A 15,391-nucleotide genomic window follows, 5' to 3' on the forward strand; every position below is an offset into this window, starting at 1 on the left:
TAATAGATTTGTAATGTGATTTACATTATAAGCGAGCACATTGTACATCCTTCGTCTGATGTTTGACTCATGAACATCTGCAGCGTCTGGTTGCGATGAACATGCCTCTGAACAGCGATGGCACAGTTATGTTTAATGCCACCTTGTTTGCACTGGTGCGCACTGCTCTCAAGATCAAAACAGAAGGTGAGTCCAAACCTTAGCTCTTTGTAAATTGTCATTATAATCCCAGTTGAATTTTTATTGATAGTTTTAATGTCAAAATGATAAAAGTAGCCCCCAAATATAACAGAGAGAGAATTTCCATTCCTGAATCTTGTCTCCAAGGTAACCTAGAACAAGCTAACGAGGAGCTAAGGGCTGTGATCAAGAAGATCTGGAAAAGGACCAGCATGAAATTGTTGGATCAAGTAGTGCCCCCTGCAGGTGGTGAGTGGTCACTACACCCCGCAGGAATCCCACTCAGTTCTCTCCTGCTTTTCTCACGTCTGCCAAATATAACCGTTTTCAACTCACTGCTTAATATTTTTCTATTTCTAGTATAAATTGGCTGTGATAGCCAAAAGATGTTGTAGAGCCCAATGCTAAAGAAAGAAACGTGATGGACACGAAAGACCAAAGGTGGCAAATCCAGGTCCAGAAAGTAAAATCCCTGCCACAGTTTGGCTTTCGCCCCTGATGCTAGCTAGCTAGCTAGCTAGCAAGCTTCCTAGCAGGTAAACAAACATCATGGGAACTAGCTAGATAGCACGTGAAAGTAAAAACCCTTCCACAGTTTGTCTTTAAACCCTGATACTAGCTAGCTAGCTCCCTAGCAGGTAAACCAGCATCATGGGAGCTTGCTAAGGAGCTAGCTAGCAAGCTAGCACCTGGGGCTAAAGCCAAACTGTGGCAGTGTTTTTACTTTCAAGTGCTAGCTAGCTAGCTCCCATGGTGCTCGCTTACCTGCTAGGGCGCTAGCTAGAATCAGGGGCTAAAGCCAAACTGTGGCAGGGATTTTTTTTTCTGGACCTGGATTTGCCACCTCTGCTTAAGACTGATTAACACATAACAGCATATAATTGAGATTCCTACATGCCATGCAAATATGCACCTTAGTGACTGTAAAAAGGTTTTGGGGTAACATCATTTATAGGTAGCGTAAGTAAGGCCAAGGCACCTCATTTTATTGAAGACAATTAAAAACGACCCTCAGAATAAAACATAAAAAAATACAGTTTTGAAACTACCTGCCCTTTTCCAAACAGTTTCTGTCGGCCTACCTGTTGCCTCTTGATTATAAGTTTATAAGTAGTTAGTGCTTTTGTGGCTTTGCTACCAATAGTATTTTACTATTTAATCCTAAATCAAGCTGCCCATGTTATACAGGAAGAAAAATACAGTACAAACAGTTCTACTTAAGTTTTTAACTTTTTACATTACTGTGTTTGCATGTAGTTTCTGTCCCAAGTTGCTGACATGCTTCAGTGTTGTGTTTTAGATGCCAAATACATTCAACAGCATGTTTACTGTATATTAGCTTAACCCTACGTCTTTTTTCTTCTGCTTTTAACTTTGTTTGTGTCAAGCTTCTCTTTACCACAGCTTGCTTTTCTCAGTCACACACTTTGCCTTTTCTCTTTCTGCCCCCCTGAGCTCTCTGGGCAGTGCTGTTTTAGTCTGGTGGCATGAGACTGCTGAAATCTTACTTGGCTTAAAGGTTCACAAGGCTCTGCTTGGGGGAAAAAAAATACCTGTTGTACTTTGCCTTACAGTTTGTAGATAATCCTCAATTGGCAAAATACATGCATGCGTGTGCGTAAATCGTTTACATTTCTAGTAGAAATTTTGCCTCGTTCAAATCATAGTGTCCAAATGGCACAAATCAAATGCTTAAAAACATATGTAAGAAAATTTCAATATAGCATTCATTCATACAGTACACAGACCAGTGACCACACGTCAAATTCAGACCTTTAACCATACGGCAAAGTAAATTCACAGGTTTACTTTCTGAACAGAGCCTTGTGTCGTTTTCTTCAGCTGTGTTGCGTGATGCATGGAAAACCTCCATCAATATGTGCCCCAAAAAGGCTTCATCTATGCGTCCATCTTCAAGCATCCATCACCCTTACTTGGTTCTTTCCCTTATTAAAAAGGTCCAGGAAAAGGTGATGATGGAAGTACAGTCCTGTGTTTTTACGAGAACCTACCCCCCCCCCCCCCCCCCACACACACACACACACATTTCCTGTACCCATCGATGCAGCACACAGGCGCGCACAGAGGATGTGAGCGTTTTTGCGCCTTTGGTGTTGATTGGGGAGTCCTCGGTGTGTGTGGTCTGTTCACTCAGATGACGAGATAACAGTGGGGAAGTTCTATGCCACCTTCCTGATACAGGACTACTTCAGGAAGTTCAAGAGGCGCAAAGAGAAAGGCCTTGTGGGTATGCGCTCATTCGACAGGATTAACAGCACCATGGCTCTGCAGGTGAGTGCTGTCAAACTGATTCTGATTAAAAAAAATATTTAAAAAACGAGTTAAATCCCAAGAATCACCCTCCTGGAAGAACTTTATTGGCAGCGCTATTTCCTTTTGTGTTCTACTGCATTCCATCTGACGTGTTTACAGGCTGGCCTGCGCACGCTGCATGACATCGGACCCGAGATCCGTCGAGCCATATCATGTGACTTGCAGGACGAAGGGCTTGTAGATTTGACAGAGGAAGAAGATGAGGGAATTTACAGGGTATCCCACATTTTGTATACCGGATAGAAAGATAGATAGAAGTAGCGAGTCATAAACTGTCCAGCCTACTTGTTAACAACTTGTTGTTCCTGACATCTCTTTGCAGCGCAATGGCGGCCTTTTCGGTAACCATGTCAACCACATCAATACGAATCTACAAGGCTCCGCCCACCCGACCACAGTCACTCAACGTCCTCTACAGATCCTCCCCTTTTTCTGCAGTGCCTCAACAGAACCCGCCCAAGCGGGTCTTAGGGGCAATGATAGAAGCGAGGAGGCAGAAATGAACTCGTCACCTGTCCAGTATAATCATCATCATCATCAACATCATGCCTCTCATCAATCTGACTACTCCTGCTTTAATTCCAATCGCCAACAATCACCCGTACCCTCCAACGCCAACCTCAACAATGCCAACGTGCCCATGCTTCTGTCTGTGCCCCGTGGGAAGCAGCGGAAATGTTTGTTGGCGACAGACCGCCCGTCCTCCACCAAAACGGGCTCACCGGTGTCCACCCGCAACAAGCCTTGGAAGGCGCTCTCCACGAGGTCAGTTCATTTTGGCCATGAGACATTTTTTCGAATAGGGTCTTACCAAAATGTGACCAGACAATGTGTCCATTGATGCCCTTTTTTCCTTCTTTTTCTATTACGGGTCTCATGTGCGCCTCAATTTGGATCAGGAGGCACTGCTATGAGGCCTACATTAGGTACAGTATGCATCAAAAAAAAAAAAAAGAATAAAAAAAGTCAAAAGTAGCAGGTGCAAAATTAGCCATTAATTAAAAACAATTGCTTATTTAATAATAATAATAATAATAATAATCATCATCATCATCATCATTCTTGTTATTCAATCAAGTAATTAATATTTAGTTATTTTATTTTATAATCTACATGATACATGATCAAGGTCTTCAAATAGTTGTTGCATTAATTATAAGTCCCCCCCCAAACAAAATAGATTAGTTAAAATGCATGTATTCCATTTTTTATTCGGTAATTTCATAAAATATTTCATCAATTGATTTATAGAAAGCAGGTGCAAAATTCGCCATTAATTAAAAAATTGTGATTATTAAAAAAATATATATCATCATTCTTGTTATTTAATCAAGTAATTAATATATATATATTTTTTTATTTTATTTGGCCCACTAAGCATTTACAAAATCAAGGTCGTCAAATATTTGCAGCATTAATTTATTCCCACCCCCTTCCTGAAATAGGTTAATTAAAATGCATGTATTCCATTTTTTATTCAATTATCTCATTAAATATTTCATCAATTGATTTATAGAAACGATAAGATTTTACATGTACATTTAAGATTTTGTTTTACGGTTCACTTGCATTTAACTTTTTAGTTACAATAAATGTGCCAATTTTTTTCATTTTGTTTTAAAACTTTTATTTTGGTAAAATATCTTCACAGCTTTTATGTGCAATGCATTTTAATTGAATCATTATTTAAGTAGAGTTTACTTTTTCTGTTGTTGTTTTTTTTATTTAGTGCACGTGTTAATGTTAAAACTGCATAATCTTACAGTGAATTACAATAAAATTAAGGATCCTTTTTAGGAATAAAATCTCTGTCTTCTTCTACACTTTGGTTATTGAACTGATCAAAACCCGATTGTGATGTTTCGACTCTTGCATTTTGACCTGATCTTGGCTTGCCAGGTCAGAGGTTTGTAGGGGTCGCCGTCCCGCCGTTCAGAGGTCCGAGCCAGTGGAAGTGGACAGTGATGAGGAGCAAGGGTCAGGAGAGTACTACTACAGTGGCGACGAGTCCCATGAAGATGACATCATGCTCTCGAGGGAAAGGTGCAATCAGTTTTGGTGTCTAGTCACTAATCAGTGACAGGTTTGATGTACAGACAGACATTCAATGGCTCTCCAAATATGATTGGTTAGTATGCGCTACTCACATAAATCATGTATATTTACTTTGATGTTATTGCGCAGGCTGTCCAATAAAGATTCTCCCAACATGGAGGGAGATTTGGATGCAGAGGACTCCAGCATAGAACAGCAGTCAGATTGTTTCTATGACGATGACCAGCAGCCCATATGCCAAGACAGCAGGCAGTCGCCTCGGAGATGGCTTTTAGCATCCCCGCAAGGTGACACACTGCTGACCATGATTAATTTAACTTCCAAGTTACACCATCAAATATTCACACACCGGTCGCTTCATTAGGTACCCCTGACATTTCCTATACAAAAGCAGTATCAAAAATGATTGATAATTGGTAATGTGGGTTACTGCCTCCTACAGGACTGGAGTGGAACATTGTCATCCAGTTTTTTGCAGTGTATGATCAAGCTTCAGTATTATTGACACGCTTACATAGGAGCTCATGATATTGCGCAAGTGTACCTAATAAAGTGCCGTATGTAAACATTCATATGTAGAATTCCACATTTGAAGACGGCCAACAAGTCACAGCCTAAATATTCAATCTATATAACACACGTTGTGTGTCTGCACAGCCCTCAACAGACCGACCTTCAGTTTTGAGTGTCTTCGTAGAAGAAGTAGTCAGGATGAAGCTCCGCCCTCCCCTTCCTGCACGGCTCTTCCCCTGCACCTGCTGCAGCAACAGGTACAAGTTGCATGTTTTGGTTTAGATGCAACTTGTCTTTTTGACTTTTCATTGTCTTTCTGCCATCAGGTCATGGCAGTGGCTGGCCTGGACGCCAGTAAACTTCAGCGCCTCTCTCCCACGCGGTCGGTCCACTCCTGGGCCACGCCCCCTGCCTCCCCGCTTGCCTACGATTCTTCGCCCTGCTACACGCCACTCATACAGGTGTGCACAAACATTTGCTTACGTGTAAAGGTACTTCGCTTGGAACAATTGAGATTTCAAGGTTACTTGTTTTTCCCCTAATGTTTTTTTATTTTTTTCTCGCCCTCTTGTGGTTCGATCAGGGTGATGTTGTTAATATTTGTCAACTGTGGGCATGTGAAGCCCTTTGAGACTGTTTTGTGATAAAGGGCTGTATAAATAAACTTGACTTGAGTTTATACACTAAGATGAATTCAGATCGAAATGCATTTGGAGAAACCTGTGTTGACCATTCGCTGTTGGCCAATAAGCAAGAAGTTGAGGATCTGTAAGCTGTTGTTTTTGTGTTAAAAAATAAAAGGAAAAGAAAAATGAATTAGAAGCCCAGCTAAAATCACATATCCTTAAACAGACTTTTCCTTTTATATTGAAGACATTCAATGAAAAGTACAGTATATTACAATTTTTTTTGTCATTAAAGAAGATTTTTTTTTATCATTACCTACAGTAGATTTTTTTAAATGATCTAGTGATCCTTTCAGTTTGGGTTTCAACAGTAAAAAAAATATATTTAATTTTTTTTTATAAATTATTAAATAGTGAGATAAATGGCTTTATTTGGACAGTGACAATGGAATTGTATTTCACTGTTTTCCATATTGTATGTGTTTTTTGAAGAAAAAAAATTCGTAAAAATCTACACCATTAGACATATCTACATTAAATATGTTCTTCGATGGCCCCTCTATACTGTACACCTTTAAAGAAAGTTGTTTCGTATTTATTTTTTCATAATTCCTGTAGCATGTTTAATAAATATGTTGTGTATATATAGTACACAAAATAGATATATAATGATGAATAGATTATGTTAACAGTTTGGCTTTGGTCTAGATGGTATCATATAGTACTTTTGTTCATAATACATGAAAAATGCTATTGGGGGGAGGGGGGGTCACTAATTAGGTGTATAGATCAATCAATCAATTTTATTTCATAAATTTTTAACTCATTCACTGCCATTGACGGCTATAGACGTAAAAAATTAATTTGGACTATTTCTATTAGTTTCACTTTTTTTTCCACTTTTGTTATTAAGAGTATGAAAACCTAGAATTTTTTTTTTACATTTAGAACAGATATCAAATTTGTGATTAATCGAGAGTTAACCAGTGAAGTCATGTGATTAATTACAATTTAAAAAATTTAATCGCCCAATGCCCCTAATAAAAAAAAAGATTATTAAAAATTAGGGGCGTCAGATGATTATTATTTTTTATTGTAATTAATCGCATGACTTCAATAGTTAACTCGCAATTAATCATAAATTTAATATCTGTTCTAAATGTACAATAAAACAATTCTAGGTTTTTATACTCTTGTTAACAAAAGTGCAAAAAAATAAAACTAACTAGAAATATTTTTTTTGAAAATTTTTGACGTCTATAGCCGTCACTGGCAGCGAGTTAAAAGAAAAAAGACAATAAAAAGCAATATTCAAATACAAAGTAAAGCAAAAGAATGAAAGGGGACAGAAAAAAGTAAAACTTGTTTTGTCTGCCCCTGATAAAAAAAAAACTTAAAAAAAACGCACAAAAACAACAACACAAATTTAATGACAACGAGCGGTCAAAACGTGTTACAAGTTCAGTGTTACAAGATAATTCAAAATAATTCAACTGTGTGTCCTTGTGCTATATATATTTTATATTTAGATAAAGTGGTGAATGCCCTTGTCACCAAATATGTTTACTCTTTACTAAAAGGTAATTTTTGATGTGTATAACAAACACTGAAATGGTGGACTAGTGTTTATCACATCTGTTTCTCACTTCTTAGGATCGGGGTTCTAATCTCAGCTCAGACCATTTTTGGGTAAAATTTGCACAATCTCTCCTATGCTTGTTTGGGTTTTCTCCATTTACGTTAGGCATCCTTTAAATTGTCCAATTGTGTGAACGTTTGCTTGAAAGGTTGTTTGTCTAAATGTGCCCTGTGATTGGTTGTTGACATGTTCATTCAACGGCACCCACATTTTGCCCTAAATCAGCTGGGATAGGCTCCAGCTCACCCATGACCCTAAGGAGGACAAGCACTATCGAAAATGGATCATGTACATATACTAAAATGACAGTTGTGTGTCCTTAGGTGGACTGGAGGAGCTCAGGCAGTGTGGGCAACATCCCAGCCTCGGTAAAGAGGAGTTCGTGGTACACAGACAGCGCTCCAAGCCGCGGCCACTCCCCCTCACGACTCCAGCTTCCTGCTAAGACCTGCTCACATTTCCTGCAGAAAAGAGGCAGCGCCAACAGTCTAGTGGAAGCTGTAAGTGTTTTCATCCATCACTTTTGTTAGCTAGCGCAGGGATGACGTCGGAGCAATGTAATCCAACCACCGTGTGACATGAGAGATCATCATCAGGTGTGGCATGGTGGGGAAACTATCCAGTTTCACTTAATTGGTCCAATTTATTCTTTATTTACTCCAAATAATGTATCTTTGTTCATATGATTGCCAGTGATATGCAGTGGCAGGCAGAGCAATGAAATGCTCTTCCACTAGATGGCAGAAGGTCTAATTAATCTGTGTATGCTGAGAGTAGAATAATAGATTTGTGTTCCACTAAACAGCGCCAGATTTCACACAAAGTACTTTTTGGGTCAGTTGAACTTGAGAACAGATCATCATCATTTCAGTATATACAGTTTTTGTAACATTTTTGTGTGACCGTGTGCCCCACAAGATTTATGTGTCAAATTTGTGCCTCTGTTCAGTGAAGATTGAGAAAAACCTGGCGTGGAAATAGGATGGAAGTTTATTGCTGTAAAAATATTCAGGTGTTGAGACAGACAGTTGCTTCACTTTCTGTAATTTAGTATCATCAGGCACCAAATGTAGTCATAAAACACCATGAAAATTAAGTACGAATAACCGCATATATCAGTTTCAAGATCAACACAAAATACAGTGAAGCATATAAAGTGAAAAGAAATACAAGATACCAACATTTTGACTTTGATACTGTACCTGCATAAAATACCTCGATAGATACTACTGAAATGATACCGCGACTATATATATATATATATATATATATATATATATATATATATATAGTATATCAAAATATTAGGATGGATACATATTCATGTATGTACATAATTTATATATTTATGTATACTGTATGAGCTTTCACATTGCATGCCATATTCTTGTATTCGTGTGTGTGCGTGTGCGTGTCTCTGCTCTTCTCCATTACGCTCCCAACTAAAACAAAATAATTCACACTTAACTTGTTTTTGAAGAGAAGTGTCAAAAATGTGTCACAACCTGTCGCTCTGTCAATCATCTGGGCTTTTTTTTTTTTACGTATACCTGTGATTTCCTACTGTGTGCCTGTTCTTTGAACGCACCTCGAGTCCACTGCAGGAGTGACTGTTGCTTTTTCTTCTGCTTCTCCGCGAAAAACATTCGCTCTTGTTAAAAAACGGTTTTAAAACTGAAAATCGAAAACGACTCGTGTGTGTTTTCATTTGTTTATTGAAAACATGCGTAGGCGCAGCTGATATATATATATATATATATATATATATATATATATATATATATATATTTATATATATATATATATATATATATATATATATATATATATATATATATATATATATATATATATATATATATATATATATATATATATATATATATTTTTTTTTTTTACAAGGGTTACTGTGGCACAACACCTGTTAGCGAGGTGCCCGGCCATATTGGACGTGTCCCTGCCTCGAGCCACACTAACTTTAAAAATAAAAAAAAGCTTACAGACAGTCTTTGTCATGCCGGTTGGCTTGTTGTGGTTGCTGGCCATGAAAGCAAAAAGTTCCATATGACACATATGCGCGTCATGCTTCTCAACGAGGAGTGGACGGCCAGCGAGCGCTTCAGCTCGTGAAGCCATCTTTCCTGCGCCCTCTCGCACACACGCTGAAAGAGGCGTGTCGCTTACTTTTCCACATATCGGTAGACAGGCAGGCGGCTCTGCGTGTATGTGTACCTGCCTTTAAAACACAGAGTTGGCAAGCTGTCTCATATTCATGTATTTTTTTTAATGCCGGTGCTAAAAAATGTTTTGTTTTTTAAATGATACTGAGCCGTTTTTGACGCCGAAACATCGAGGTACGGTACTGATACCGGTATTCCGTGCAACGCTAATACAAAGTACAAGAAATGACAAGAATCTTAGCTTTGTTTTATTTCTGTAGCTAACATTCTAAGATTGTCTACTGAAATGATGAACACAAATACAATTACAAATATATTTTAATATAACGTGAACTTATCAAATCATTTCAAGAATACAGCCATAGCCAGTGACTTGCAGACAAGGTGAGCCTCACTGCCCCTTAGTGTGCTCATGATTCACAGCGGAAGTGAAATGATCACATTATTTCAAGACTTCAACATAGTGTTTGATATTTTTATTATCATTATATTATTTAATTATTATTATTATTAACATGAAAATTAACAAACCTTAACAGTAGAGAATTCGCATTTTTGAGACAATGTACAAACTCACTGGAACACGTCCCAGATCACAGTGGAAAACATTTAAAATGCGCTCACGTGAAAGAAGATGATCTTATTTTGAAATGACATTAAACCACAAATGTTTTAAAGTTTTTTTCATGTTATAGCTTGAAAAAGGGGACTGCACTGTCCACTGTTTACTTTGTTTCAGGCGTTGATCTCTGAGGGTCTGGGAAAATACGCTCGGGACCCCAAGTTTGTATCGGCCGCCAAGCACGAGATAGCGGACGCCTGCGAGATGACCATCGACGAGATGGAGAGCGCCGCCACTAATCTGCTGAACGGCAGCCTGGCCGACCCAGGCGGGGGCGGGGCCGCTAACTCGGACCCTGTCGCGCGCACCACGCGGGACTACAGCGACGAGGAGACGTACGTGGCCGACAAACGGGAGGAGGACCTCGCAGACGAAATGATTTGCATCACGTCGCTATAGCGGCGGCACCAATCCAATTTGTTTTTATTGATTGGTTCCACTCGACGTTCTGCTGCTTTTCCACACTGAGAGGATCCTTCAGTAGACGACGTACGAACAAAGTGCCTTGTTTTCTCTTTCTACAGGAACAGGAACAGACGAAGACCTCTGAAGAAAACAAATATTAAAAAGTAGAACACTGATTTGATGTTGTATTTGATTAATGTCTTCATGAATGGTGACCGTTGTTGAAGAGCAGAAAAATCTTCTTGCTCTGCAAAGCCATTCCGAATCCTATGAATTCACTTTGGCTGGTGATCATTGTGCTGATGAAACTGCGTGCGTATGTCGGGGTCAACATCAGAAATGTGTGTTTAGCTATGGGTCAGCTTTTAACTGGATTCAAAACATTTCCTTGCACAATAAATGTTTATCTGTCATACAGTGGAAGTGAAGGGTAGAACAACCCCCCCCCCCCCCCCCCCCATGAAAAGAACGGTCATACAAGTGTAAAAATATTACAGAGTTATGATTTTTCTTGCTTTGCTACCGGTATCCTTCCATGGTTAGACTTCAACCCATTTTGCACATTTTTCATGAGAAATTTGCTCACTTTCTGAATGACTCGAATCATTTCACTTCAGAGGTTCCACTGTCATTTCTATGCTTAATTTTAGGGTGCAGGAGTCAAAGCAAAGTTATTACAGGTAGGATGTTTTGAATATGATTTCATGTCATTGACTAGACTTGGAGAGAGAGAAAAAGATCACATATCAATATACAGGACAGTGCAGTTCAGGAATACAATTCAATTACTCTAATTTGACAACTTGGTCAATATATTAATGTGCTTTGTTATTTTTTGTGAAGCAGTCAATAAATGGTTAAAAATTATTTCTATTTATAGTTTAGCATTAAAAATACCAATTACGGATATGCAATCGTTGACTCGAACCTGCAGAACATTAAGATACATGAATAACTGCTGAAAAATGGTTTGATTGAGTGAGTTAAATATAAACTACATGACATTTACAAGCAGTTTAATGGGCTCCAGTCTCAAGATTACAAGTTTGATTTCTCATGTAAAAGTCAAACAGTCGTGTCTAATATTTGCCTTTGCGTCTTTACAAATTACGTCTATAGTGCAGTCCGGTATATAATTTCCTCCACCGAAAACTATCTGAAGTTCAGATTCAGAAAACTTTTTACGTATTTTCGCAGGGCGGCAGGTTGTTAAAAAAAAAAAAAAAAAACTAAAGGGAGATTGTGTCTTCTACCACCATATATGAATAGAATTATCTTAATAATGACAGTTGTGCATTTAAAGGGCTTTATGAAACCGAAAATAGAAAAGCAACATTTTAAAAACATTCATTTTGACCAACTCAGGATTTCTACAATTTGAAAATGTATTTTTGATGGCAACCTGACTACAACATTCCCACCCTATATGTAAAATAAAAAAACCCGAAAGCTCTTAAATGCGACTTGTATAACTGCTGTACATGCGAAGTGGTGGAACAACCTATTCCAATGAAAAGACAATCTCCCATTTACATTAATAAAAGATAACCCTTTCACAATCTTCAGAGGGGAAATTCGGGTAAAACAGAAAAGATTTAAAAACAAAAAAAACAAACAGAATCAAATTAACCTGTTGTGCAAAACAACTTTTTTGTTTTTATAACAAAATGACATTTAGGCCTAATGAATTTATTTTTAAGCCATATACAAAAACAGAGCAGCAGACAGGACATTTGATATGTCATAAAATGACATCATGCAATAACAGCAACCAGTATGGAAACATCAACAAAAGGAATGACTGCAGTTATTTTTGTTATATATTATTTGAATTTATTTTGGGAGGGAAAAAAATATTTGTGCAATCTTTATTTTTTATGTTTTGTAATGTTCCACTGCTTTTCAAATGTTTATTAAATATTGTAAGGTCAGGTTTCTGCTTTCTACCTGTTGTACAAAATAAAAAATCTGCTTGGTATCAGCTTTGTAGCACACGTTCGTATTATCTTTTCAGCGGATGGCAAATAGAATCACCGTTTTGTACACTACAATTCTCTATTCATAAAATAAAAGTCAGGATTGTCTCGTTGTGTTCTAATGTGAGCTTACAATTAGGAGTGTGCCCAAAAATTCGATTCTCACAAGAATTTGTACAATTTAGAATCGACTTTAAATGTCCCAAAATCTATTTGATTTAAATCTTTTTATACTGTCTTGAGCTTTTTTGTGTGTGCCTTTATTTGGAACACTGTTAATGTTGTATACGATTTGGCCACATAGGGGCAGTGTGGTTTCACGCATTCTGAAACACTGTTAAGTTGTAGCCACATTAGAGAGTAGAAGGAAAAAAATCACGATCAAGTTATGCCAATAAAAGTTTTTTTTTTTTTGCAGTGCAGGAAGAGCATATGCTAGTGAGTAATATTAACATTCTTCTCTGTAAACATAACTGAAGCGTTATGAATGAATAGCCGTTCTTTTGAGTGATAAAAGTGTCGCGACTAGCGCGCTAATTAGCATTAGCAAGTCAGACTGGAGTAGATCATGACGATTCTTTGCACATCTACAAATTGAAGCAGAAATCGTTGCCAATCAAATCAGTTTGTATCAAAAATCATTCTTAATGGAAAATTGATTCTGAGACCCAAAAATCGGAATCGAATCGAGAGACAGTCAAAGATTCCCACCCCTACTTATACTCATTTCTACCAGCAAACAATACACAGACATGGTGGGAGAAGTGTTAAGGCATTTCATTGTCTTCCCTTAAGAGTGAACAAATGTCAAACAATTTCAACATTACAAAACTTATTTCATGTAAACAATTATTGTTGCAGCATAGATAGTGCAAAGCTTTTATAGACAATTGTGACTCATTACACATTCATTACAACAACACATTCAATTGGCAACTGCTCCAATGTGCTTAATAACAATAGCAAATAATTGTTTTATGCTCCACGGATCCCACATTATAATTGTACTTTTTTACATGACACTGATAAATACAAATGGACAGTAGTTAAACGACAAACTGGTGAATTGACACTGCAAAAGTAAAAGCCACAAGCAGGTCACCCTCGGTTGTCGTGGCAATGGCAGCTATCGTTCTCATTAGAAGTTAGACATACTTTTAAGATGAATAAACTATTGTAGGGTAAGTACACAATTTGCAATTTTGCATTATGGTTTCACTACAATCAGTAAAACACATACATCCTTCTACTGTATAAGCAGTATTCACATTGAGTCTGATCTTACAAGGTAGCAATTTCCACTTACTTAAATATCTATATTACTTGTAAAAAAATTGAAAATGCAACACTTAATAAAGTTTGTAAGACTTGCACAGTGGCTGTTCTGCATTTGGGGCTTGTGGGGGGCAGGAGGGGGGGGGGTGGGATCAGTGTGCTACCAATTTTTTATTTTTCATGCAGAGCAGTCATTAAATTAGTGCAAATTTTGTATGTTTAAATAAAGTCAGCCCTTTGTTTTGTCATTAGGCATGTGGCTTCTTAATCGACCTTTCCGCGCAGAGTAGGAAGTGGCCATCAACGCCGCGTCTCCAAGACGGCCCGTATTGAGTTTTAGCTGTCAAGTTTTATTATAAATAATTAATGATTGATTCATTTGTTACTGATGGCGCGGTGGTTCGCTCGCTTCAGGTCCCACTCTTTTGATGTGTGAATGTGAGATGTGAATGAATGGTTGATATGTGCCCTGTGATTGACTGGCGACCAATCTTGGGTGTAGACCACCTTTGGCCCCAAATCGGCTGAGATAGGCTCCAACTTCTCATTACCCGTTGACAAGATAACAGTTTGCAATGGAAACAAGTAAAAAAAATGAGCAAGCAATTTGATGGCCCAGCAGCAAAGAGACACATTGGTTTCACCCCCCCCCCCCCCCCCCCAAAGTCTTTCCACGCCAGTAAACAAAGTGTTTGTGTGGAGGAAATGATTAAGGTTACGTGATCAAAGCTGTAAGAATCCAGTGTCACATTTCAAACAGATGTGAACAGAACCAACAACCTTCATTCGGCTATTCAGATGTTTTTTGACAATTATCTGATCTGTCAATGTCCACACGTGGACCAAAAGTCATGTGGCGGTTGAAGTGACACACGATCACGTAGTCAGGAAGGAGAACGACGGTTCACTTGTGATCTCTTCAGATAAAACAAAAGGTCGTTGATGTGACCTCATTTCATGAACACGACGTTCGAAGAAATGACAGACGGCTTACAATTGAGGTTTCCGTTCGAACAGCTGATAAGAATAGAAGAACAGATCAATTTTGGGAAATCTAAATCAAACATGTCTGAGCTTGGAGACATTTCTGTCCATCCATCAATTTTCATTTGTTCGCTTTAGATTCACAGATGGAGTCAATTCAGCAGACTTTTGGTCATTCAACATGCGCTGCAAGCATCGATGCTTTACATTCTCACAAGTGGACAATTTAGAAACTCAAATGAACCTAACGTGGATTTCGACAGGATATTGGAAACCCACACAAGCAAGTGGAATACATGCCAACTCCACGCACGAGTCCCTGAGCCAAGATTTGAACGGCAAACTGCGAGGTTTATGCCGCTAACATACATTTTTAGCAGCTAGCAGCTTTGCTATTTCATCCACAGGTGCACATACAATTGTAAATATGGTTAAGTGTTGTTGTAAAACACGATATGCGTGTTGTGTATAATGTAACTTTATGACTTGGCGGCGCCCGACAGGCGTCTGTGTCTTGCTCGTTTAAAAACAGGTAATGGCCATTGGTTCGTTCTGAGAAAAACGGTTCTATTGTAACCGCCCGGCCTCAAAAAAGTGGAATA

At 38.2% G+C, this 15,391-nt stretch overlaps 1 protein-coding gene across 28 annotated transcripts in view; it reads left to right on the forward strand.

The window, feature by feature from the left end:
* Window positions 1-12,535, forward strand: part of cacna1db (calcium channel, voltage-dependent, L type, alpha 1D subunit, b) — a 67,372-nt gene extending 54,837 nt beyond the window's left edge. For 20 of the 28 annotated variants that reach the window (XM_086068902.1, XM_086068907.1, XM_086068909.1 and 17 more), the window contains 13 exons: window positions 84-186; window positions 328-429; window positions 2,336-2,472; window positions 2,614-2,730; window positions 2,837-3,279; window positions 3,414-3,440; window positions 4,414-4,557; window positions 4,699-4,856; window positions 5,227-5,339; window positions 5,409-5,543; window positions 7,362-7,397; window positions 7,671-7,847; window positions 10,267-12,535. In XM_086068902.1, the coding sequence (XP_085925028.1) occupies window positions 84-186; window positions 328-429; window positions 2,336-2,472; window positions 2,614-2,730; window positions 2,837-3,279; window positions 3,414-3,440; window positions 4,414-4,557; window positions 4,699-4,856; window positions 5,227-5,339; window positions 5,409-5,543; window positions 7,362-7,397; window positions 7,671-7,847; window positions 10,267-10,548 (1,974 nt within the window). In that variant the 3' untranslated portion in view covers window positions 10,549-12,535. The remainder of the gene's footprint in view (window positions 1-83; window positions 187-327; window positions 430-2,335; window positions 2,473-2,613; window positions 2,731-2,836; window positions 3,280-3,413; window positions 3,441-4,413; window positions 4,558-4,698; window positions 4,857-5,226; window positions 5,340-5,408; window positions 5,544-7,361; window positions 7,398-7,670; window positions 7,848-10,266) is intronic. The other 8 variants (XM_086068906.1, XM_086068913.1, XM_086068919.1 and 5 more) reach the window with 2 other exon arrangements.
* Window positions 12,536-15,391: the final 2,856 nt, after the last annotated feature.

Source organism: Leptonotus elevatus, chromosome 2 (genome assembly GCF_054856555.1).
Source record: "Leptonotus elevatus isolate MCC_2025b chromosome 2, RoL_Lele_1.0, whole genome shotgun sequence".
Taxonomy (NCBI): Eukaryota; Metazoa; Chordata; class Actinopteri; order Syngnathiformes; family Syngnathidae; genus Leptonotus; species Leptonotus elevatus.